The sequence below is a fragment of the Theobroma umbraticum genome, unplaced genomic scaffold (genome assembly GCF_002168275.2).
Source record: "Theobroma umbraticum cultivar Fairchild unplaced genomic scaffold, ASM216827v3 scaffold_4.1, whole genome shotgun sequence".
Classification (NCBI taxonomy): Eukaryota; Viridiplantae; Streptophyta; class Magnoliopsida; order Malvales; family Malvaceae; genus Theobroma; species Theobroma umbraticum.
The window spans coordinates 9,505,599-9,531,576 of NW_018397258.1; the positions used below are offsets into that span (position 1 = coordinate 9,505,599).

The window sequence follows — 25,978 nt, forward strand, 5'->3', positions numbered from 1 at the left end:
GTGAGGACTCATCCCCCCTTAAAGAACTAACAAACTTTTCCAGGCCTGCCATCAGTAGCCATTGAAGTGTCTACAATGGGGACATTTTTCTTTCGGTTATAAAATCCTCTGTGGTTAGCATTTTGATCTGATTTTTTGCAGTGATACCAACAAAAATACAAGGAAGGCATGGACAAAATTTAAAGGCCTAACTAGGAGCGAAAAAAATTTGAAAATTCTCGAACCCCAAGAAACCCCAAAAATCATAAAAATTAGAAAACGAGTCATCGAGGCATGAATCTTCCACATTTGAACTTTTCTCTGTTTTTTTTCAACACATTTTTTTGACAATTTCACAACTTCACACCCTAAAACTTATTTTCTTTGTATTGTAAGTAGTGGGGTTACTTTTCATGTTTTGAACTTTTTTTTTCACATCAACATCACCTTTCCATCTTTTTCAATATTTAGCTCACTCTATATTTCCTAAAATAATATTCATGCTTAAGAGTGAGGGTTCCAAAATTGAAAAATTAATTTTAAGGCTAGGCTCATTGTTATGTAGTTAAACAAAGAAAAGAGAAATTAGGCTCAAAAGGGATATACTATGGATAAAGATTTAACAAGGTTGGCTTTTTAGGCTCAAACAGTCAAAAAATGTCCTAAATCATCTCTTTAACTAAATATTGCCTAAGATTTCACCTCGAGAAAAAATCAAATAAATTCAAGAATTTATGACAAACTCTAAAATTTACATCAATATAAACCTTCTCTAAATATTTATAATAATTTAAAGTAAAAGATATAGTGCTCAAAATTGTGAAAATTGCATTTTAACAATAATACTTAACAAAAGACTTAGCATTAATCCAAACAAAAACCCTATTCACCAAAGGCTAAAAATTCAAGACAGCTAGTTATCATCATTGGATAGAAAAATCATCGAAAATAATTGGTACAACTTTACTCTAGATTCCTAAAATTCAAGCAAAAAATAAATTCATTTACCAACTAATCCTAAATTATTCATAAATCTGGATAATCATGCAAATAAAATTAAATCTAACACTTCCACATAATATTTAACACCAAAAAAATAAATTCACCCCCCCCAAACGTAAATTAAACATTGTCCTCAATGTTAGAAAAAATAAAAGAAAGGTAAAGAATATCTCCTGATGATTCGATGAATTTTTGAAGAAGTGTTAGCGCTCTTTCTCGTTTGTATTGTTATCTTCCTCATTCTCACTTTTAGGAATTTTTTTTAACTACAAAAAGAAAATAAATAAAGATTAATGTAGAGTAATAATAAATAAAAATACCTAAAAATAAAATAAATAAAGAAAAAGGGTTCTGTTAGGTAATGGGTTGCCTATTGTTGGCAGCCCATATATTAAAAAAAAAATAAGGAAAAAGGGTTATGGGGAGTGGGTAATGGGCTGCCCATTCTTGATAGCCTATTAGGTGGGAAGGGTTTATGAGGAATGGGCTGCCCATTCACGGCAGCCCACAATAGGGGGTAGTGGGTGGTGAACTAGGCTTGCCTTTACCCGCATTAACTAAATCTACTTTATAGCAACTATCTGTATAGGGAGATTGAGTTACATTGAACAAATTAAATACCATTTCCTCCTTTTTAACTCTGAAAGTTACTTTGCCATTCTTCACATCAATAATTGCTCTAGTTGTAGCTAAGATTGGTCTTCCCAAAATAAGAGCAATTTCAACATCATCTTCAATCTCAAGTACAATAAAGTCCACCAGAATGTATAAATGCCCTACTTTAACCAAAACATCATATATAATCCAACTGTGTACCTGATTATTCTATCTGCTAATTGCAAAGTAACTGTAATGGGTTGTATCTCTTGAAATCCAAGTTTTCTAGAAATAGATAAAGGCATTATTGAAACACTAGCACCCAAATCATACAAAGCTTTAGAAATTTTAAAACTACCAATAGTGCAAGGAATAGAAAAACTCCCTAAATCTTTAAGCTTTGGTAAAAGCTTATTCTAGATTATAGCACTATACTTGCTAAAGAGTACAGTACAACTGTCTCAAACTTTTCTAATTTTTTCTTTTTAGTCAGGATGTCTTTCAAGAATTTAAGATAACTTGGCATTTGTTCTAAAGCTTTAGCGAAAGGAATATTAATGTGCTGCTTTTTAAATACCTCAAGAAATTACTAGAATTGTTTGTCAAGTTTCTGTTTTCGAAAATGTTGAGGAAAAGGTGGTGGAAGTGTGGGAGCAGATTGTGATTTTTCTTTTGAATTAGCCACAATTTCTTTTTCAACATCATTTTGAGTTTTTTTCTCATCAGATTGAATTGAAATTCAGAATTTAAATCTTTACTACTTATCTCTTTAGTTACCTTCTTTCCATTGTAGAGAGTAATTATCATACAATGTTCCTTACCTTTTCTTCTTGGGTTGAGTTCAGTATCATTTGGTAAGGTACCATGAGGTCTAGTATTTAAAGCATTGGCAAGTTAGCGCATTTGTGTCTCAAGATTTCTAATTGAAGCTGCTAGATTTTGAATGGAGGCATTAGTCTTTGTCATAAATGTATCAGTCTTTATCATGAATTGCATGAACATATCCTCCATTGAAAGTTTTTTCTTTGACATAGAGGCTCTAGACGAAAATCTAAGAGGAAAGTTTAACTTAGCTACTGATGAAGACCCTTGGTTGTTATTCCATGAAAAATTCGGGCGATTCTTCTAACTAGGATTATAAATATTGGAATAGGGATTGTTTTGTTCCTTATTTCTAAAAAATTGACAATACCCAAAATAGATGGGACAATCATCATTGAAATATCCTTCCCTACAAAATTCACATGTCATAAAGGAGTTCTAAAAAACATTAACACTCAGTTTATCTATTTTCTTTGTGAGAAAAGCCAATTGTGTAGAAACAGTGTTTATCACATCTAATTCATGAATTCTAGTTATTTTTCTTGTACCTAATCTTTCATATGGCCATTGATAATTATTAGAAGCTATCTTTTCAAGCAAATCATAAGCCTCATCAATGGATTTAGTCATGAGTGCACCACTAGTGGTAGCATCAATGGTGGTTTTAAAAGGTCCCAGCAAACCACAATAAAAAGTTTGAACTTGCAGCCACTTAGGTAAACCATGGTGAGGACACCTTCTTATCAAATCTTTATACCTTTCCCAAGCCTCATATAGTGATTCAGAATTAAATTGCATGAAAGAAGTGATATCATTTCACATCTTTACTAACTTTGCAGGTAAGAAAAATTTTGTTAAGAGTTTTTGAGCCAAATCATCTCAAGTATTAATAGAACCAGCAAGAAGCAAATTTAACCAACTCTTTGCTTTATCTCTTAATAAAAAAGGGAAAACACTCAATCTTATGGCCTCATCAGTAACACTATTAGCCTTGAATGTACCATAGATTTCTAAAAAATTTATAATATGAGCATTCGAATCATGATTGGGCAAACCCCCAAAACTGAATAGCATTCTGAATCATCTATCTGATTGATGGCTTAATTTCGAAATTGTTGGCTTCAATAGGAGGTCTTCGAATACTGGAGTGGAGATTTTGTACTTGTGGGACTGCATAATCCCTCAAAGGCTTGGACTCTTCCTCTTATTGATTAGCCATTGTTTTAATTAAAGTAGAAACTTTTTTATTTTTGCTCTGAAGTCTTCGAAAAATATTTTCAAGTTGTGGATCAAAAGGAAAAATTTTCAAATTTTGGACCCTTCGCATACAAAGACCAAAAGTACCTAAAAATTTTTTTTTAAAAAAGAAAAGTTTATCTTAAAATTAAAAATGCTTGGTATTAATATTAAAAAGAAAGAATTAAAATTCAATTCCCCGGTAACGACGCCAAAAACTTGTTGTTTAATTTTCTACTCACACAAGGGCACATATCGCAAAGAAAATATAATGCTAAGTAAAGTATTGTTCCCACAGAGAATTGTTTTAACCCTTTTTGTTAAGTACTAAAATTGACATAACCTAATCTTATCCAAACAATTAAAAATATAATTAAAACTAATAAACTAATAAACTAAAAATCAAACTAATCTAAAATCTATTAACAAATTTACTTTATTAAATTTGAGTGACTACCAGACCAAAGATTATGATGTCCCTCAATACGTCATTTAAATATTGTCTCTCTCTCTTAACTCATTTTGTTGGATTGAGTTGCTAACCTAGAGTTCTAAATTATTTACAAGTCTTTATCTAGTTTCTCATTAAAATATCTCTCTCAATTAATTTACTATATGTCTATGCAAATTAAATTGGAGAAATATTCATTAAGTTTGAGCTCTAATCCTAATACGTATGACTTATATGTGTATGTCTACCCTATATGTAAATCAAACCACCTAATCAACTAAGTTTATTCGACCATACACTATTCTATTATAGGTCTACCTAAATCTTCTTTGTCAAGGTTTAAACTAGGTTTCCTATTCAATCTAATTGGTGGTCAGTCAACTAGAAGCATTAAGAACAAAATAAAATAAACAATCTAAATCCATCAATCATAAGTAAAAGAGAGCTAAATAATTCAAACTACATATTGTGTTCAATCATAATCTTAGATTAACAATTTAATTTCCTATCAAATCACACATCATCATTGAATAAATTTTAAACATTCAATCCAACTAAGAAAAATAAGAAAGTAACAAAAAGATAAAAAAAACCCAAGAATTGTATTCTTGATCTCCAAATCTCTTTGAATCCTTCAAATTCTTCTTAATTTCAATAACTTTGTAGCTTGACTCTCAACTATCAATCTAGTGTTTATTTCTCTTTTTTTTTCCTCTCTTCCTTAAAAGTTTTTTGAAAGGATATTTTTATAGGTTTTGAAGTTAGGCCAAGTTAGGTGAATAAAGAAGTCAATTCTAGCTGGGATTTCCTCATCAGACTATGTGGGTTGCAGCCTTGTCCAATTAATTAAGAGAAATCATAATTGCTCTAGGACTATTACAATATGTCAATTTTAACAAGAGTTTTATCCATGTTCTAGGCTAAACTGGATGAAGTGGTAAACATGAAAGTTGTAGATTTTTTCTTACCTTTCCAATGGTCTAAGAATCACTTCATTTGGAGCTTTGTAGAGAGAGTTATGGTTGAAATACCAAAATATGTGCAGTGAAAGTCTACACCTTGAAATTGCTCTTCTTCTTCCATCAAAATTTTTCTTTCATCAAATACTTACAAAAGTACAAATAAATTAATGTTGGTCCCAAGTAAATGTGCTAGAGGGGGTGAATAGCATTTTTGGCTCTTACGAAATTGGACCTTTAATTGGGGGCAAATTTAACTTCAATGATAGGAAGTTAAATGCAAGATAATGAATAATCCAACTAGGAATGAAATGAAGAATAAAGCAGCGAAGACAAAACACAAAGATTTATAGTGGTTCGGTCAAAGACCTACATCCACTACCTTGATTGTTCAACCAAAGATTTTCCAAACCAAATCACTATAGACGGTGAAATTCTCAAGCTTTCACCAAGCTTTTACAATGACTTTTCACAAGCTCAGCCACAACCTTCAACAATGGTTTTTTTTGGGATCAACCAAAACCTAAAACTAACTTTTTCAAGCTTAGTTAGAACCTTTGCACTCAATCAAGCTAACCCAAGCTTGATTAATCCCATTAAAGTGTCTCGCACACTCTAAGCAATCAAGGAGAAAAGAAATAAAGAGATACGTATGATCACTAACCTGATCTGATGGTACAAGATGAAGTTCTTAACTCTATTACAAATATTGGAGTGAAGTGCAGAAAATATGCAGAGTGTTCTTGAGTTTTTGAGCTATTTTTGATCTTGGAAGCCTTTAAATCTGATTCTTGGTTGTTGGGAGGTGTTTTTATACTTGAAAAATCAACTCTGATGGTAGCCAGACAGATTCTAACTATTGAAAATAGTTTAGAAGCAATTCTGCCCGTTACTTTGTCTTTTAGCGTCAGTTCAAACTGCCAGACAGAATGCACTTAGTCGACTAATCGATATCACTTAGTCGACTAAGTCGTTTCTATTTCTGAACTCAGTTTCTGGCAATAGGCTCTGTCTTTGAGCATTTCTGGCAGTACCTTCTTGGTTGATTGAGTTGTTTCTATTTCTGAACCCGGTTTCTAACAATAAGCTCTCAGTCGACTAACTCTGTCTCTTGGTCGACTAAGTGCTCTCTGTTTCATGATTTTCTTGAACCCGTCAATTTCTATTTTGAGTTTCATCCAACCAACTTCATTGATTGTTCAACTTAGGAGCTTCTCATTCAATTGCCCACTTATAGCTCCTTATTCTTGTTAGTTTTGATATTGTCTCTTGAATTTTCAATTAATTATTAAATTTATTTGTCCTGCACACTCAAGTGGAAAGATTAGACATAGATAAATGGGAATGTTTTATTATCATCAAAAACTAATGGAGCCAACAATTAATAATAACCTATTTTAACCACATTAACACCAAATTAAGCATAAAATTAACTAAGATTAGATTGACTTACCTAAATTAACTAATTTAGAATAATTAAAAAAAGCTTACTAAGTTTTATGCATTATGACAAGAACTAAGTAAATTATTATCTAAATTAAGTCCAAATAACTCTATATCATAGAGTTATCAACTTTAAATCTCTATCTCACATTTCAAATGATAGAAATCCTAAATCAAGGAATCTATACTATAAACGCTAGGACCTTGTCAAGTCATTTCTCATTTCAGTGTATTTTGATTTATTAACAAGTTATCAATAGGCCTTAATATGTATTTGCAAACTTGAAAATAAATATTACCCTAGTGAGTAAACTAAACATGATAAAATGTATGTAAGCTATCAATTAGATCTCTTATAGCTTGATATTCTTTATAATCAAGTAATAAAAAATGTATCTACAATTTCTGAGCTATGTGAACTGCTAAAGAAATAGAGAATATCAAAAGTTCACTTCCTTATTAATAAATTGATTCGGCTTGTCTTTCCTAAACCCAATTTTCACTATAATTCTTTCCTTATGAAATCTCTTGTGATTTTTTTTAGTTATAATGATAAACAATTTATAAACATTTACAACGCATTTGATGATCCCATAATATTATTTTTAGAGGCATACATCTTGATAGGGAAGTTGTCAGACATCAAAGTATCATTTCCAGACTGGGTCAAACTCTAGTTGAAGTAGTATTGTTCAATGCAAAACTCAAGGGCAGTGTGGATACTATAGACCACAATGATCTAAGGAGTCATTATCCTTGACTACGACACCCTATACATTTTTAGAGTTTCTCATTCTCATTGGACAGCTATTTCATGTGTGCCTAGTTTGTCTGCAAATTGAACATGCCTTTAGTTATTGTTGTTATTGAGCCACTGATAGAGTAGAGGATGGTGCCGAATTTATCGATGGTCTTGTAAATGGTGTTGGGCAATTTTGTCTATTATGACTATAGCTCTTGCATTGTGAATATCTACGTCGTCGACTACCTTCCCTAATTAATGGAATCTTTTTCCTTCTAGGCCTTTCGACTTGAACTCACCAAGTCGATGGCAACATGATAATTTTTTGAACATTAAGGGGGATGTCCCACTCACTAGGAAGCCTAACCAAGCAAATAGGAACCACATATCCCTCCACCTAAGACCAAGTCTTGTAATAGTCCAAGCAGATTCAATGGTTGCACATTTGCACTATTATATAGATAATGAATTCACAGTTGAGGAACTATTTAAAATTTCAATTCAATTTATTGCAAATCAAATAAGAAAACATGAATATTCATAGTTTATTACCGGCATGGCATGCGTGTGAGGGAGTAGATATGTTTAGAACTCACCCCATGAACATGTCTTGGTGGACAAGTTAATGACTCTGTCCTTATTCTTGCCTATAACTTGGAACTCCACTCGATCAATTGCTTATGTAAAAAAGTGGCATGCTTCATTGAATCGTGTCTTCAACAAATCAGTAGCCCAAGGGTTAGGAGAAGTGGTTGAATTCAAGGCCTCCTTGTGTCGGTCATGGAACCAACGCTGGAATATGCCTCCGATGCACTTGATCAAGACAGTTAGTGGCATTTTGCTTGCTTGCCTTAGACAAAAGTTAATACACTAAGCAATATTGGATGTCATGAGCTTGTAGTGCCTTATCGATTACCATGCACATGCCCATCTCTCAAAGTGTAATATCATAAGGTGGTTGTGAGTAGATTTGGAAAGCTGTTTCATCTAATTCATATGTCTATTGAAATCGACGAGCTTGTAGCAGTTGGTAGCAAAGGTGAAAATCGCAACAACAGTTTTGCCCTTGAACCTGCTTTTAACATTTTTCCTCAAATAGTAATTGCATAGACCATGGTACACGTCGTGGTACACTTTCTCAATTGCATTCTTAATTCTAAGATGCTGATTAGAAATGAACATTACATTTTTAGGACAACCAATTGCATCAAACCACAACCAAGACTCTTCATCCTCTGTGTGGCCAATGCTAAATGCAATTAGATATATTTGCTCATTTGTGTCTTTGGATATAGCAACAAACAAAATACCCTTAGATTTGCCTTTCAGATGTGTGGCATCAATAGCAACTATATGCCACATTACAACACTAAACCCCTAGAGACATGCCCCGAATGCCCAAAAATAATATTTGAATCGTTGTTCCCCATCTGTAGCAACAGTTGTGACAATACCGGGATTTTCACATTTCAACATATGGAAATACAAAGGGAAGAGTTGGAATGACTCCTCTAAAGGACCAAAATCAATACTTTTCGCATACTCTTTTGCTTGCTAGGCCTTACTATACAAGCATTGCAATTCCCACTTGTGATTCATCTCTTCCATTATTTCCTTATATCTTAATGGTGTTACATTATTTCCTAGTAGCTTGGGGGAGTTAAGCACATCAACTAACCTCGCGATCATAATTCAGAACCCACCTTACAAACCATTAATAGTACATGTATGTACCTTGTGGAATGTCTGAGCTTACCAATAATCTCCCTCAAGCAATGCTGTTGCACACTAAGCAAACTTGCATGCCTTCTCCTTACAAGTAACCTCCAAACAAGCATGACATGACTTTTAACTTTAATCTCGAAATGCCTTTTTAGTGCCAACATGCTCAAAGCTCGTTTCAATTCGACCTTCGACGGAAACACTTTTTTACGATATAAGTGGTCATCGATTGATCTGGACTCCTCGATCATAGTTGTTTGGAAAGATGCCATATCTACCTTAGAATAATCCATTAACGAGATACCCTTGCATTTACCCTCTCTTGATCACTGTCATCAGGTGAATGAATCCCACTCTTACCAGTGATGGACTATCATAAATAAGGTTATCACACTCAACTTCTTCTAAGACAATAGTTGTGGCATGGTCATTGCACTAAACCTTTTATAACACAATAATTCTAGCATGTTTTATACTACCATCTACATGAATGCAATCTAGAATGTCATTGCCCTTACCCCTATCATCCTCTAAATAGCCATCATGTTCGTCAATGTAATCAATTTTACAGTCATTGTCCATTTCGTCATTCTAATCCATAACGTCGTCCTCTTCACCATCATCATCAATCTGATCAGATGCATTGTTATCACTCACGACCATCATAGCATCATTTGTGAATGGTAATGGACCCACTACATTTTCGAGAGGTGGTTGCATTTGTTGCCAAGAATGAAGTATTTAGTTTGATGCACATTTCGATCAAAATTGTGTAGACATCATTTACAGGAATCTCATATGTATACTGGGCTACTCAAACTCATGTGCATATATCAATGGTGATTGCCATTGTTGTTTGTTAGGAAATCTATGGTGTGGTATGTCTGAATCATTATAATTCAGTTGTCGGTGATTACTATGTTGGACACCATGTTCATGTGAAATAACATTTGCATTTCGTGCCTTAACTGTCATAAACACTACAACTGTCCTCTTATCTAGTAGAATACATGCTACATTTTCATCGTTTCTGATAACTATGTGCAAAACCCCTGCAACATGATTAAGCAATGCATGTAACTCAATTTTGTTAGTTCGTGAATTACCCTAACAACCTTTTCAACCAATTGCATTAGTTTCGAAAATGACAAATTACTCGCAACATCTTTCACTTGTGTCTCACCACTCTTGTAAGTGTCATCGACTCAATGACCACTGTATGTAATAACAAGCTTCACATTTGATAGACCGTTAAAATTTAACAAAAAATAAGTGTCACAATCAATCAATTTATCAAAAATTACCCTTCAATGCATAGAAACTAGTCATGTAATGCCTAGGTCATGCAATAACATAAAGTAAGTTTCACAATGCCTAATACACATTCACGCAATGCTTAAAAACTAGTTAAGAAATGCCTTAAAACAAGAGATACATTGCACAACTCACGCAACGCCTATAAGCTAGTATCGTAATAGCTAATACTAAGTCACACAATGCCCAATATCCACTCACATTATGCCAAGTTAACTAGTCAAGCAATGGCCCTATGTCACGCAATACTTAAAACTAGTCACGCAATGTCTAAAAACTAGTTAATAAATGCCTCAAAACAAGAGATGCATTGCATAATTCATGCAGCACCTATAAGCTAGTCTCATAATACCTAATAATAAGTCACATAATGCCTAATATCCACTAACGTTATGCCAACTTAACTAGTCATGCAATGGCCCTAAGTCATATAATACATAAAAACCAGTTATGAAATATATAACAATCAATCACACAATCCCTAATATCCATTCACACAATACCATATCCATTCACACAAAGCCAAATATCCATTCACATAATGCCTATAAACAAAATAATATTCCAACTATTGTAATAATACCTTTGCTTCTCTTATATAAATAAAAAATTAAGAAATTAGGGTAAGTAAACAAGCTATTCAACACAATTGAAATTAATGGCAATTACCATTTATGGAAAATATGTAATAAATCAAAATTTTTATTCATATAGCTGAAACTAAGTAGATGATACATCATAAGAACCATGTATTATGTGCCTTCCATGGTTTATTTCTTCATAATCTCATTTACTATTTCATAAATTTTAGCTAAAATCTTTTTATTATCTAGCATTTCTGTCTCTAAAACTTTTGTCCTAACCAGCACCTTGTCGATCAAAACATGCAATTCGTTTTTCATGTTCTCAATGACATCCATCAATTTTCTCATATATGTTACAACGTATTCAGGGATATCTTCTTTTTTATAAGCAACGCCCTTCTCGATTTTGCCTTTGGAACGTTTAGAAGCCATGAGAATTTTGAGATTTTGTGACTTTCCCTCAAATGATTTTATTGAAATGGACAATGGTTCCTTTTATAGGCATGAATGTTGGCTCTTGGAAGGGTGTTCAATGGTTTTAAGCTTGTTTTCTAATGAATACGGTTAGTCCATAAATCAATGCAATAAGTGCTTTAAAGACAATTTCAGAGTTTTGTGTCAATTGAATTTGGATGGCTGTCTACATCAATATAAGTGGAATTAAGGGGGCTAAATTGGTTATGAAGCATTCGTAGTTCTCTTCTAATTTTACAGAATTGGTTATTAAAGGGGCATGAATCCTAAAACCTTGTCAAGCAATGCACAAGTCACGCAATTTCTAAAATCTAATCTCGCAATGCCTCTTATCAAGTCCTACATTGTCTAATATTCAGTCACTTAATGCCAAATAAACATGTTATGTAATTCCTAATAATCAATCATGCAATGTTTAAGTCGTGTAATACAAAACTACTAGTCATGCAATGCCTAATATCTAGTTACACACCTTAATATCCAGTGACATAATACCTTAAAAATATTCACGAATTGCCTAATAACTAGTTGATTTCACCACTCCCATCCAAGTTTAATTTGTTAAAGTCATATAATTTACTCGTCAACTTTTAGGTTCTATTAATATAAACAAATAAATCTAAGAACCCAAAACATATACCTTGATGTCATTTCTACTCTTTAGGATGCAATAGGCAATTAGATGGCAATATGGACCTTGATGGCATTAGAGAGCTAGATGGCTAGATAAACAAATCGAGATTTAATTTTAGAGTTTTTATCTGAATGGTAGGATAGAAGAAACTAGGACCATTAATTTAGAGTAAATTGTTTAAAGGGCATTGTTGTTAAGCCATGCCAAAAATTATCTAAAAACAGTTAAAATTATAATGAAGGTTATTTTTCAATTAAGCTTATGATAAGGGTTAATTCTCACAATTTCCCCTTGTTAATATAGTTAAATAGGTTTTTATTAATTAGCCTTATCAATAAGGTCAGACTTACTATAATGTTCACCATTATAGTAATTTAAGACATAATACATAAAAATATCCTTGAATTATTTAGAAATGTTGAAATAAACCTTTATTATTCTATTACATTCAATTAAGTATTTATAATTTTATTTTGAATTGTTAGATTAATAAGTTCAATATAGAAAAATCCAAGAGGGGTGTGAATTGGGCTGTTTTGTAAATTTTGAGAACCTTTTTGATTTTTAGAGAAATAAGTCCCCTCTTAACTCAAATGCTCAATTTGAATGTAAACTAGTTGACCTTTTAATCAATGAAAGAAAATTAACTTTCGAGTAAAAATGAGAGTGAAAAATTTGACACAAGTATTTTATAGAGGTTCGGCTTCCTTGCTTACCTCCTCTACCTTAGATTCACTAAAGAATTTAAAATCCATTATTTGATCAATATTCGATACAATACCTTTTATGAATCAAACATAACCTTTCAACCTAATGCCTTTTTACGGTTAAAGCACAATCACTCTACTTTTTCTATTGGTTAAGGTATAACCACTTAAATAAGTACAATGAAAGAAATGTAGGTGCAACTAATATGTCTCTTAAAGGCTAAATAGAGAATTTGGTACAGTATTTAATGAAGAGATGAAGACTCAATAAATGCTTGACTAGAAAGCTTTAAGAATTCAAGAATAGTACAATAGGCTTTGAATGAATTTATGACTAATTCTTTTGTGTTGAGCTATGTTTTCAAGTCTTCCAACTTGCTTAGATGTTGAAGGATATTATATTTATAATATCTAATACTTTAAGGGTAGTGGGGAGTGCATTTAATATGAAAATAGCCATTCTTCACTTCAATCAATGCTCAAACGATCATATTGTATCGATATAGATGTGAATGCATCGATACATTCTTTTTATTTTTTGCATTCTTGACAAGATGTGTCGACATATTTATGAATGTATCGATACATTTTGCACTTGCTTGCAAGAAGTTTAACATTTTACTTAAAATGTATCGATACATTTGTGAGATGTTTCGATACTTTTGAGTTAGCAGCTATTTTGTCTCAATTCTATCAATACATTTGAAAAAGTATTAATAGATTGAGTTTGACTTTTAAAGCTTTAATTGTTTTGAGGAACGTGTATTGATATAAAATGAACATGTATCTATAGATTTGGACCAAAATATGTTTTTCAAAGCTTTTTTTATTTCTTTTCTTTTTCAAACTCACTTGATAATGTTTGGGGATATAAGAGCTTTGATATTTGAAATCATGGATGAATTTTGATCATTTCTTTTTCTGTTGTCATTTCAAAATATAAAGTGGATTTGAACATCGCAAGGCTAATATAAATTAAATAAATTTTTATAATTTATGATTGAATTGTTATTTGTCAAAATATTATTTATTGTTTTATATTATATAATATTGATGTGACATATTAATTACTATGTTAATACAAAATCATGTAATACAAAAAATGACAAGTAAGTGATGTTCTGACTATACCATAAATGACTTAGTTGAATGAATAAAATTTTATTTAAATTTTTTAAAACAATTCCAACTTGAAAAGGGCACCCTTTCAACGTCTTTCTTACAACGGCGCCGTTGAATCTTTACCCGGCCAGAGCTCCGGTCTCCTCTGTTTTCGAAAAGGAGCAAATATTTCTGTTTCCTTCAAATTGCGTCTAGAACCAGAACAGACGCAGAAGGGCCAATTCTCCAAAACCAAAACTCTGGTAGCTGCTAATCCCTAACCATTATTTTGTTTCCTCTTTATTCGCTTGTCCTCGAAGCTTTCAATCACCTTTTCCCTTGAAACATCATCAAAGATGATTTGGCGGCAAAACCCGTCAATTGAATGCCAAATGGAGGATAGGTTAATCAAAAAAGCACCCAGGAGAACACTGAATTTAGCTCAATTATGGTCTAAACCTCCATTTGTGCACTGAAGCAACTCAAATATCGTGCTTAGGGCATTCTTTTTCTTCTTTAATGTTTCTCCTATGCTTGCAACAATTATTTATTTATTATTAACGTGTGCTTGTTTTTCATGTATAGGAGTCGACAATGATGAAAGTTCCCTCTTTGGTTTCTCTGAGCATCGACGCAGTTAAAAGAGAACTTCTTCATGGTAATTTCTTTCCCCTTTTAAATGCTTGTAGTGAGCACTGATGGGACAGCCGCAACCGCCCTTTTACCTCTCCAAGGCAACCGTAGCACTACCGCAACTCCCTCACTCTCGCACCTCCACACCATGTCGTTTCAGTCCTCCCCCTCAGATCTAGCCTAAACATTCAAACATCGGCTCCCAAGAACCTAAACAAGCCTTAAACCCGAAAGCTATTACTAAGTTCTCTTTTTCTTTTTCTCTCTAAGCCGCAGCCTCTCTATTCTCTCTAATACCTCTCGGCCAACCACCAAATCTCTTCAAACATGTTTCCCTTGCTCATCTCAGGGTCGACGCCATTGAAGTCCTCGTTGCCGAGGTCTGGTGTTCATCTCCTTCACCCTATATGCCGTTCAGCCCAGTCACCCAAAACTCCCTCTCCTCTCGCTTCTCCTGAATCACCTCTCAACCCTGCTCCAGCGTCTCCCGAATCACTGGAAGACTCTCTTGCTGGGATTAATGCTACTCTTAGAGATATCAATCACACATTGATTGACATCTCTAAAGTAATAGCAAACAAATGAATCTGAATAGTTTTCAATTTCAATGTCTAGTACCTAATGTTTTTAGAGGATCAATATGAATAGTTTTCAATCTGAATACTCTGTCTTATGCTTTTTGCTTCTGTTTTAATGCTTGTTATGTTTTATAGTGCTGTTATATTTCTGCCCTGCTACTGGAACGATTAGTAGTTATCAAGATGATGCGGGAATTATTTACATAATTCTCTGTTTAATTTACATTGAAGGCTAAGAAAGGTCTTATGTAAGTTCAAATGGCATGAAACTTTAATTGGTCTGGTTAGTGTTATTGGGTACACTTGAGTATTGTCATGTGAAGTGCACTGTTTTGGCAATGGATATTCTGTTGCTAGATGTGTATAGGTATGAGCTATGTCATAGGTAGGTTCAGATTGTATCCAGGTTGTGATGGGATCTCTTCTCTGCTCCATTGTTTTTGCTTTTATGGAGGTGTATATATCTATGTGAATGTAAGGTTGATCCCACCTGCAACCTGGGTGGTTTTGTGTGTCTAGCTTCTGTAAGGCAAGGTAGGTGCCAATGGGTGCCAAGCCTACTTGGTGTAACCTGTCCCCCTATGAACAAGGTTAGTTTACTAGTTTTTGTACAATATTTTTTTTTGTAATGAAACTTGACAAATTACCGTAAAAAAAAAAAAATACGGATGGAATTGTGTGAGAAATGCGAAGTTGTAAAGAAAAATGCAGTTTTTTTTATTTCTTTTTTTGGTGCTTCTGTCTTTTCATAAATTGATGTTTTCCCATTCAAAATTGTTGAATTGAATCATTGATTGTGCTGGTTGCAGGCGATGATCTTATACCGCATGTCTATGAGCTTCCACCAGAGTTGTTCAAGTCCTTAGTAAATTGTCTACCTCCTTTGGCCTTGCAAAAGTTGCAAAGTGAAATGTTAGTTAAATTGATGTTTACCTCATTTATGTTTTCCAGTCAGTTTTTGAATTTATAACTGTTGTAGCTGAATGATTCTGGATATCTGCATATTTCTCCTGCTAAAGTTCACGTATGGGTGAAGAAAATGTGAAATTTCTTTTTTTAAAAGAGGAAAATTTGTCAAATAGGTGGAGAAATGTTTTACTAGGTTATTTAACTCTTGAATCTTCTAACAAATGAGTGTGATCATGAAAGATTTTACGTCAGGTAGTTATGACTATTTTTTTATTTAAAGATTTTACTTAAGGTAGTTATTACTATTTTTTTTTTGTTCTTTTGATATTACTTGTTTAACTTTTGCTAACTTGCTTCTATATGTGGGTGACTTAATTGTTCTTGGAACGGTATTAACTTTCTTTGAGCAGGCCGTTTAGGAGCTATGATGATTATGATTCTACTAGTGATGACTTAAAAAATGGGAGAAAACGTGGAAGGTATGTTAGATTAAATGACTCTACATCCCCGCGTTGGTTGATGCAGAAAGTGAGAGTAGAACTGTGAGATGACTGTGTAATGCTATTTTCATGCAGAAATGGGAATTTCGATAAAGCATGGAAGGCATTGTTTAAGTTGCGTTGGCCTGATCTTGTAAATCGTGTCCAACCAGTTGATTGGCAGCAGATTTATTGGGAAACACATGTGCAAAAGTAATGTTCTACAATTACGCAAGCTAATTACTTATTACTTATTGGCCTATTCATTACTTCTATTCATGAACCATTGTTTGTTTGCTTTTTTTTTTTTTTTCTTTTTTGGTTTTGTTAAACTGAAAGACAGTTGCCTAGATGAAGCAGCAGAGCTGGCTTTGCTCCCATCATTTAGTGGATGCCTTGGTGCAATACTGATTTCAGGTTCTTTGATACATAGCCCTTGTAATCAATGTGATTTTGAAAGTTCTGGGTGAAAATATAGCGAATTGAATACACGTTTCTGTCTCTTGCTAGCCTTTACATATGTGTAGGACTTCATATACTCCCTCTGTCCCATAAAAACTGTCTTGTTTGCTTACCTTTAGTTGTCCCGAATTAATTTCTTGTTTTGAAAAGACAAAGAAAATTCATTGTTGCTTTCCCTTACTACCCTCAACTATAACCACTCACTTTCCTCTCTTTTTCAAATTAAGGGTAGCTTTGGAAAGAAAATTATAATCAATGTAAGTCAAAATTCAACCTAAAATTTCTTAAACTTTGTGCAAAGTGAAAATCAGACACTATAAATGAGATGTAGGGAGTATTTTCTATCGTAAATCAAATGATTTTGCCATTTTGATGGTAGATATTAACCGATTTGTTTGCTTGTCATCCAACAAAAGGAGAATCAATAATAAAAGATATTTTATTAATAATGATGTTTGCATGGATGCCTTCTTGCACATGGCTTGAGGGGCAAAGTTCTGGTGGTCAATAATACCGCCATGCGAATCTATGGTGGAGAGCTTGAGAACTACATTGCACAACTCAACTTATCATTAATATAGTACATATTCCTAAACCTAACTTCACACCCCTTCCCCCTCCTTCAGATTTGCCTTTGTTACTCTAGTGTGAATTTTTAATGTATTGTATAATAAAAGCAAGTGAAGAAATTTCCTTTTAGCATGAATTGAGTTGTGTATTTTTGTTTTATGTTGTTTTAACTTTTAAAATTATCTTAACAATATTGTAAAAGTTCGTTTCTCTCCCTATCTCTTCTTTTGTGGTGCAGAGAACATACTGAAATATATTGGTTATGTGGATCATACGAGTAACTCAGCTTCAGATATCTTGAAATTGTCTTATCACTGCCAACAATTTGGCAATTATGCTAGGTAAACTCTAATGTCATATTTGTATATTCGTAGAGGACATGCCCATGTTCCTTAATTCACAAGGGAATGCAGTTGTAAATTATAAATATGAGTCAAACTATTTTTCCTTGACGACATTTTTTCTTTTTTCCCCTCTGCACATCCTGATTTTACTGATTTATGTGTTTCATACTACATTTTGTTTCCCCTACATTTTCTCTTGTAATTAAGCAGCCATACAGAACTGCTCTATTGATATTTATCTAGTTTTAGATTACCGGTGTTATTGCCCCCAATCCTTAAAAAGAAGAAAAATGAAATACTTCTTTGGGTTGCTTCAATTAGTTTTCTCTTTCTAAAATTTTGACTTGTGCAAATGTTTAGGTTCTTATATTTGTTAGTTTGTTGTGCAGATGTTTGAGACTTCAAAATGTGCTCTGTGTTGTAGAATCTTGTGTAAGTTTGTAATTTATATAAAGTTGCTTTATCTCTCTCTCCGTCTCTGGATACATGAAGAATATAACTAGTTTTCTCAATTTTTGATCAAATTTTGTGTGTTTGGCTTTAACCTATTTTATGGGACGTGTAAACTTTCTGACAGAATCAGAGTTTGATAAAAATTCAATAAGCTGGTAATGCCAGACTTTTTTTGTCATAGGGGAATGCTGTCAGTATAAATATTCATATTAGGTCATGGTAACCAGATTATCTCTGTCATAAGTGTTTGTATGCATCGATGGGAGTGTCTGAAAAAGAAAAGAGAGTTGGAGTGCATACGTTTTCACATCTTAGAAGTTTTTCAACTTTTTTGCTTCCTCTGCCAGTCATTTCTTTTCTTTCAATATACTCATGAATCTTAGCATATTCAGTACGTCTATGGGGAATGTGTGCACCAACTTAATGTCCGCCAGCTGATGCCTTTTTGTTGCAGCAACTTTTGAGGAACTCCAAGTTGCAAAGCTTGGTGTTACGGTGGATCAGATCCTTGGAACATGTAAGCTTAATTCCTTTTTTGCATCAGTAAATAGTTGGGGATTAAGTGCTTGCATAAGACATTAGTCTTTTCTTTCTTACCTTAATGACATGGGAGCAGTATCCATGAAATGTAGATTAGCTTTAAACTGGATGGTTTCTGTGATCAGGATTTGTCAGGCTATATACATGATTATTTTAGGGTCCATAGGGATGATTTAGGACTGGTCATAAGTATGACTGGAAAAAAAGACGAAAGAAGAAAAGATTCAGGATTAACACTTAAGAGTCAGGGTTGCCTCACCCAATTTCAAAGAATGTATACAGCTGCTGATTTCTCATAAACATGTTCTTCATTAATTGAAAGAAGTTACCCACTTATTTGTTGAGCTCTAGCAATCCTATTACTAGGGGCTAGGATGACACATCTATCTTTTCCTCTTATTTGCTTTTCTTTAATCCCATAGTTGAATTTTAATCCTGAAATTTTTACAGCAGGTATAAAAAATTGGAAAATCTTCATTTCCATGTGTTCAGGGATTTTCCAGAAATTTATTTAGATATATGTCAAATGCTTCTTTTGTTGGCTGATCTGATTGTGTATTACTTCCTCCTTTTGCAGGCTGATGGATTATGCAAACTTCTCAGTCAGAATTGTAAAACCTTAACATCTCTTGAATTTGTACACTGCAAACTTTCTTCCAGCTTTATGGATGCTATTTGTGGTTCCCTGTACTTGGGAGGTGCGGAGACTCACCAAATACAGCACTTCTCTGTTAGCACTTCAAGCTTTCTTGAAACAGATCCAGTTTCCTTAGCTCATAGACTTGCATTGTGTCTATCAGCAGGAAGGTACTGTTGGTGAATTTATGGGTTATATACAATTCTGGTGATTATTTGAGGTGTTTGACCATGACATGCTCATCAATCCTCTGACCTTTTGGGTAGGGGTTGTTATTCAATGATAATATTTGTTGCATGATCACCAAAATATTGAATTAATTTGTGTGACAAACATTGAAGTGGCTATGTTTAGACGAGGGATTTTCTCTCCTTGCACGCATGGCTACTCATGGTACTGAAATTAAGAATACTAGTGATAGAATGACTTGTGGTTGCTTCATGTGGAAGAACATTTACTTGCAGCTTATTTAGTTGATCATAGGCTGGGAGAAGTTTAGCATGTCTGGTTTACAACTAAGCATTAGAAGTGCAATCATACTACTAGAGGTAGTTGTAAGGGTTGTGTTAGAATTAATTTGGTAAATTAGCACCCATCTCATCTGGTGAAGTAACATGTGGGAATCTGTAATTGAAGGAAAACAAGTATTACTTTTATTTGGTCAGTATGTGACATATTTGTCCTATAATGAAAATAGCCAAGTTTATATGGTTATAATTATTCTCTAAAAATCCAGAGGAATGCTAGAATGTTTGCATATGATTTCTTTGCTAAGGACTTGAGCAGGTTTCTGCCATAGAACATCTAACAGGCGTATGTTAAATTATTGCAAGTTTTTGTATTGATTTAGGCTAAAGTGAAGGGTTTGTATAATTTAAGTTTCTCGGTTATTTAAATTTATACATCTCTGAAAAGTTGGTTGCAACATTCTTTATCCAGCAATTTAACCTGTTACACTTATGCATACATATAATTCTTTTTGTTCATAGGTCCTTGTGTTCATTAAAGCTATGTGACAGCCACCTGGATTGGAATTTTGCCAGAAGGGTTTTCAGTACTCTGCTTGATGCTTCATCCAGTCTATCAATCCTTGACCTTTCAGAGAACAATGTTGAGTCATGCACTTGCATTAAAATTTTCGTTTAAGTTTTAACATTTATCAATTTCTTATATTGTTAGCCATCATAAATCTTTAATCCATATCTCGCAGATATCAGGATGGCTGTCGAATTTCAACTGGAGATCAAATGCCCTTCTGTCATCTTCAGGAATGGCCAAATCTTTGCAGTCATTGCGCATCCTCAATCTACGGTATGTCAGCATGGATGCACTGTTACTCTTCATGTAATTATTGTTCCTTAACTCATGACTCTGTACTAAATTGACCAGTGATCATGATGTCACTCGTAACCATTTCACAAGGGTTTTGAGGATGTTAACTGCTAGACAATGTCAGCTTTTTATTGTACGAAACCTCTGTGTGTTTTAAAATGTATTTCTGAACCATGAAAGAACATTCCTTTTAGGGGAAATAATCTACGGAAAGATGATGCTGGTAGCCTAAGATATGCCCTGGTTCATATGCCGAGCTTGGAGATTTTGGACCTTAGTGACAACCCAATTGAAGATGATGGCATAAGGTCAGCAAGTATATGTCTTACAATGCTTTGTGATAAAACTTAGATATGATATCTCACAACCTGCATTTGAATTCTGCAGAAGTTTAATCCCTTATTTTGCCGAAGCATCTGAAAAGGTTTTTCCCTTGGCTGATTTGAATTTGGAGAACTGTGAGCTTTCCTGTGACGGAGTGACTCAACTTCTGGATGCCCTATCAACCTTAGGAAGACCATTGAATTCTCTCTCCGTTGCTGATAATGGCCTTGGCAGGTTTGTCTGGATAATACTGGCATAGGAGTTACCTTTTAACATCTATGTCTCTTGAGAAGGATTGAGCTTATAATTGATGTAATCCAGCCAAGTAGCAGAAGCTTTAGGAAACTTTTGGGGTACATCTATTCAAGCATTGAATCTCGAAGGTATTGGACTGGGTCCCTCTGGATTTCGGAAACTAAAAGATGTAGGAATGGAGGACTTGATGCTTGTTGAAATTAACATAAGGTTTGGATCTATGCTTCAGTTATTTTTCCTTTTTTTCAGTAGTTTCTATATGATAAAGCAATAACCATGTTTATGTCTTTGTTATTTAGCAAAAACCGTGGTGGCATTGAAACTGCAAAGTTTTTGTCAAAGCTTATCCAGCAGGCTCCTAAACTGATTGCAGTCAATGCAGCATATAATCTTATGCCTGTAGAATCCTTGACCATAATATGCTCTGCACTGAAGACTGCTACGGGTATTTATTACAACAAGAAGTTGTTAAAATTTATTTTTATTGTTGGCTTATTTTCATCAATATTCCTTCTGATGTCGGCATTACCAGATATCGACAGCACAATTGGAAGCATCATTTTATCTTCAATTTGAATGCATCTCAATTTTTTTCTTGCATAAGCAACATCCTTACCTGCACACACTCACTGCACTTCCAGGTTGCAACTATGCATCTTTGATCTCAAATTTTGTATAATGCAGAAGATAGCATCCAATGGGGTTTGTAAAATAAAAATTTAAAGATCTTTATATTCCCTAATGGCATCCAATGTTTTACTCATTATGTTAATGGAAGAGTTGGTGATTTTTATATTGCAAATGAAGAAAAGGTTTGTTATTGTATAGGTCATCTAGAGCAAGTGGACTTGACGGGGAATATTTGGGACTATCAGCCATCTCATGATACCTTGCTTTCTGAATTTCAACATAATGGAAGGCCTATTTTGATTCTTCCCTCATCGGTAGTCTCAGATGTACCTTATGATGATGATCCTTAGCTGACATTGATCTGCTGCATCATGATGTTTTGTTGTCTATTGAAACCACTGATTTTAGTTTATCAGTGTGACAAAAGTTTTAGAAATGTCAAGCTTAAGTAATATTGTCTTTGTTTAATGTTGCATGCTTTAGTTCTTCCCGTCATGAGTAGCTAGCATTGTTGGATGGATGGACTGGCCTGATTTTGGTTGTTGCGTGTTTGCTATTAAATACATTTTCGGTGCAAGTTTAGTGATTCAAGGTGTTAGCTAGTTATGAATTACGCTTTCTACTGGCCTAACTAGTTTGGTTGGTTTTGAATTTTTGCAAGGCATTATAAATGAGTTTGTTTTGTGCAATTATCCATTTCTTAGTTTCAGAAAATTTCTATTTCTCTACTGCAGTCATTTTAAATGCCAATAACTCTAACAAGTCAATGTATTCTGTATAGCACATTTGTTTACTAGGACGGGGATTTGAACTTTTTTTTTTTTCAGATGTTTAGGGTTGCTATTATAAATTCCTTAGTTTTACTGAATTTATTTGACAATTTGCTTTCACTGGCCAAGCTATCTGTGCATCTAATGGGAAGCAGATGATGGCTGGCATTATTGCTTCCTATGCTACGGTTGAAAGAAATAGAGTTGAGTTGATGAAATAAGAAAGGATGAATTCTACTATTTAGCACCACAGACTGTTCATCATTAACCAGATTTAGGTGAATGACAAAGCAAGCACAGAATAGAAGAGGTATGACTCTCCACCTGAAAAGTCTAGTGATGGGTACTGCATTAGTGATATATGTGCTCTTTTTTCTCCCTTGGTGGTTCATCGCCTTTTACTTTCTAGCTTTCAAGGGACGACTTTGTTTCCCCTTTTGCTCAGCTGACCCCAGTGTACGGAACATATCTATTACATGCTTTGGGGTTTTCTCATTCTGCCATGTGTTAGCCTAAAGAAAGGCCACGTTTTCAAGTTTGGACTTTTAAATTTCTATACGAGTTTTTGCAAAGGAAAAAATCACGGCTCATGAGTGAGTTAGAATAAAACTTGTTCAATCTTAAATTCTTAAGCTTGGTTAACTCAAATAAGAAATTGAATTGAGTTTGAGTTCTAATATTGAAAACTTGATCAACTCATGAGCTTAATCAAGATTTTATCTTTTCATAGATCATCAATTTTGTTGAATTTATCTTTACATAAATTATCATTTTAATTGTTGGATTTCAAATTCTAGCCATTGGCGGAGTCAAATTAGTGCAACAAGTATGGATATCTAGTTAATCAATTAACTAGTTGAAATCTTGAAATTTGTAATGAATTTTTTTGTGAATATTTATTTATGGTATTTATATTTAGATGTGAATGTAAATAAGATTGGATTAACATCAAGATTTAATCTATCTAATCTCTTAGTATTATTTTCATTTTATAAATTTTATTAAGATATGAGGTTATTTGCCTGTAAATAGATTCTTCATTTCATTTGTAATACATATTTCAATAATATTTTTTTACTTCTTGTAAATACTTTCTCTTATAGTTGTTTTTTTAATTATACTTCTTAACACGTTATCAGCACGATTTTATGATTTTTCAAGTTTCGAAATTATTTTGTTTTCATATTTTCAAGCTTTCAAAGGATTCTAATGATTGGGTTTTGATTTTTATTTTTAACAAATCAGGTAAGTGTTGATATTATTTTGTTTTCATCATCTTCTAGTTTTAAAAAGATTTCAATGGTTGGTTTTTAATTTCTAGTTTTAACAAATTAGATAAGTAACTTGATATTTCATTCCCTAAAAAGATATCAACTTTAATATGAATTTCATTATCATGTAATATATATATATATATATATTATATTGTCTTTTAATTGAATAGTGAATTTGCTATTATATAGCTATTAATGAAAAATTATGAATGTTCTTTTCTTAAACTAAATGTGACAAACGAGCTGCTAATAAAAATATTATAAATTTGTTTATTTCTTGAAGTGAATGCGATATCATTTCATAATTATAGTCATAGTCATGAATTCATTCATTCTTTTAAATAAACGCAACATCATTTAATAATTATGATTTTCATAATAATTTATATTATTACTATTTTAATTCTAAGAATAATTATATCATCAGAAGTGGATGGATGATTTTATCATCAAAATTTAAGAATAATTTTACCATTTAAAATGGATAAATAATTTTACCATCAAAAGTTGATAGATTCTTTAACCCATTAATCCATTAAAAATGGATAATCCACCTAAAGTGGATAATCCATCATAAGTGGATTACCTACAAAAACTAGATAGATAATTTTACCATCAGAATTGAATAGATGCCTTAACCCACTAATCTACTAAGAGTAGATAATCCAGTAGAAGTGGATAATCCATCATAAGTGGATTATTCATCAAAAGTGGATGAATACTTTTAATCTTTTAAAAGTTGATGAATAATGAAAAGAAAAAAGTGGAAAGAATAATAAGAATATAGAAAACGTATTGTCATTGATGTAGAATAAAAGACCATTGGTCACGTATTTGTTGTAGATATTAAATTTTATCAATCATTATTGAAAATTAAAATATCTTGTGATGATTTTAACTATTGTAAAATTAATATAGCACATCAAGATATTTGTTCACTTTGAAAGAGGAATTTATTATATGATTGGTAATGGAAATATCCATTGTTGATTTTCTTGTCCTGAAAAAAGAATTGATCATTTGATTAGTAATGGAAATATTCGAGAATAAACTTAGTAGTAATTGGTATATTTTAGTATAACTATATTATGAAAATGCTTTAATATGTTCTTATTATATATTTTAATTATGTATTTATGTTCTTTTGTGTTAACTTGTAAATTTTTTATTGTATATATCTTATTTTATTGAAGAAAAATATAGATATTCATCTTGTTGGATCCAAGATATATGATGTAAATATATGTCTAGCAGATATTGCTGCAACGTACACTATATTTAAAGACAATAATATTTCTCCCACTCGACAACGGAAAAAATCAATGTCAATACAATATCTAGTAGTATAAGATTAATTGAAGACTCCCGAAGGGTTAATATTTTGTTACATTACGAAATAAAGTTTATAATAGAGGATGTATTATTTTCTATTAAGTCTCAAAGAAATTTATTAAAGTTTTAAAGATATTTGCTTGAATAGATATCATATTAAGACAACAAATGAAAGAGATACTTAATACTTTTATATTACATGTATTATCTCAAGTAAGAAGTGTGTTGAAAAAAAAATATTCGCTTTGTTTTCTAAATTAAACTACGTAAATATAGAATAATTAAAATTCATAGTAAATTAGAAGTTTACTAATGATTTTAATGTTTGGTATGATAGGTTAAACCATCCCGAAACAATAATGATGCAAAAAATTATTACAAATTAATATGATCATTCATTGAAAAACCATAAGATTTTTCAATTTAATGAAATACTCATGTGCTGCTTGCTTTTAAGATAAATAAATTATAAAGCTATCACCAATTAAAGTTGGGATTGAATTCCCTATGTATTTGAAACATATTCGGGGTTATATGTGTATTCATACATCTACCATGTGAGCCATTTAGATATTTTACAATTTTAATTGATGCATTGACTAAATGGTCGATGTGTACTTATTATCAATTTGTAATTTGACAATTACAAGATTCATCACTCAAATCATTTGTTTGGAAACACATTCTTT

General features: G+C 32.7%; 1 protein-coding gene and 1 non-coding gene across 4 annotated transcripts; both read left to right on the forward strand.

Annotated features, from left to right (window-relative positions):
- The first annotated feature begins 3,118 nt into the window (after positions 1–3,118).
- On the forward strand, positions 3,119–3,225 carry LOC149527400 (small nucleolar RNA R71). Its single transcript, XR_016351091.1, has one exon. It is a non-coding gene; the product is annotated as a small nucleolar RNA R71 (small nucleolar RNA).
- A 10,633-nt stretch (positions 3,226–13,858) lies between these two features.
- On the forward strand, positions 13,859–23,522 carry LOC110414011 (RNI-like superfamily protein). Of its 3 annotated transcripts, XM_021425066.2 has the most exons (17): positions 13,859–14,030; positions 14,353–14,425; positions 15,788–15,890; positions 16,298–16,366; positions 16,463–16,579; positions 16,710–16,783; positions 17,637–17,739; positions 18,132–18,174; positions 18,650–18,712; positions 19,313–19,542; positions 20,362–20,482; positions 20,583–20,683; positions 20,899–21,012; positions 21,092–21,262; positions 21,350–21,493; positions 21,583–21,728; positions 22,112–23,522. In XM_021425066.2, exons 2-17 carry the CDS (start codon positions 14,362–14,364, stop codon positions 22,261–22,263), a joined length of 1,815 nt encoding a protein of 604 aa, XP_021280741.1. In that variant the 5' UTR covers positions 13,859–14,030; positions 14,353–14,361; the 3' UTR covers positions 22,264–23,522. The 3 variants fall into 3 exon arrangements, with proteins under 3 accessions (XP_021280741.1, XP_021280742.1, XP_021280743.1); XM_021425067.2 differs by lacking the exons at positions 13,859–14,030; positions 14,353–14,425 and adding an exon at positions 14,460–15,568; XM_021425068.2 differs by lacking the exons at positions 13,859–14,030; positions 14,353–14,425; positions 15,788–15,890 and having other exon boundaries at positions 16,352–16,366; positions 16,706–16,783.
- The last annotated feature ends 2,456 nt before the right edge of the window (positions 23,523–25,978 follow it).

What these genes read in the sequence shown, in the direction of transcription:
- LOC110414011 (XM_021425066.2), top strand. Translation starts at nt 14,362, where the DNA reads ATGATGAAAGTTCCCTCTTTGGTTTCTCTGAGCATCGACGCAGTTAAA. An exon ending in TGGTGCAATACTGATTTCAG is followed by an intron (nt 16,784 to 17,636) that starts GTTCTTTGATAC and finishes TTTGTGGTGCAG; the next exon opens with AGAACATACTGAAATATATT. An exon ending in TCTGTGTTGTAGAATCTTGT is followed by an intron (nt 18,175 to 18,649) that starts GTAAGTTTGTAA and finishes TTTTTGTTGCAG; the next exon opens with CAACTTTTGAGGAACTCCAA.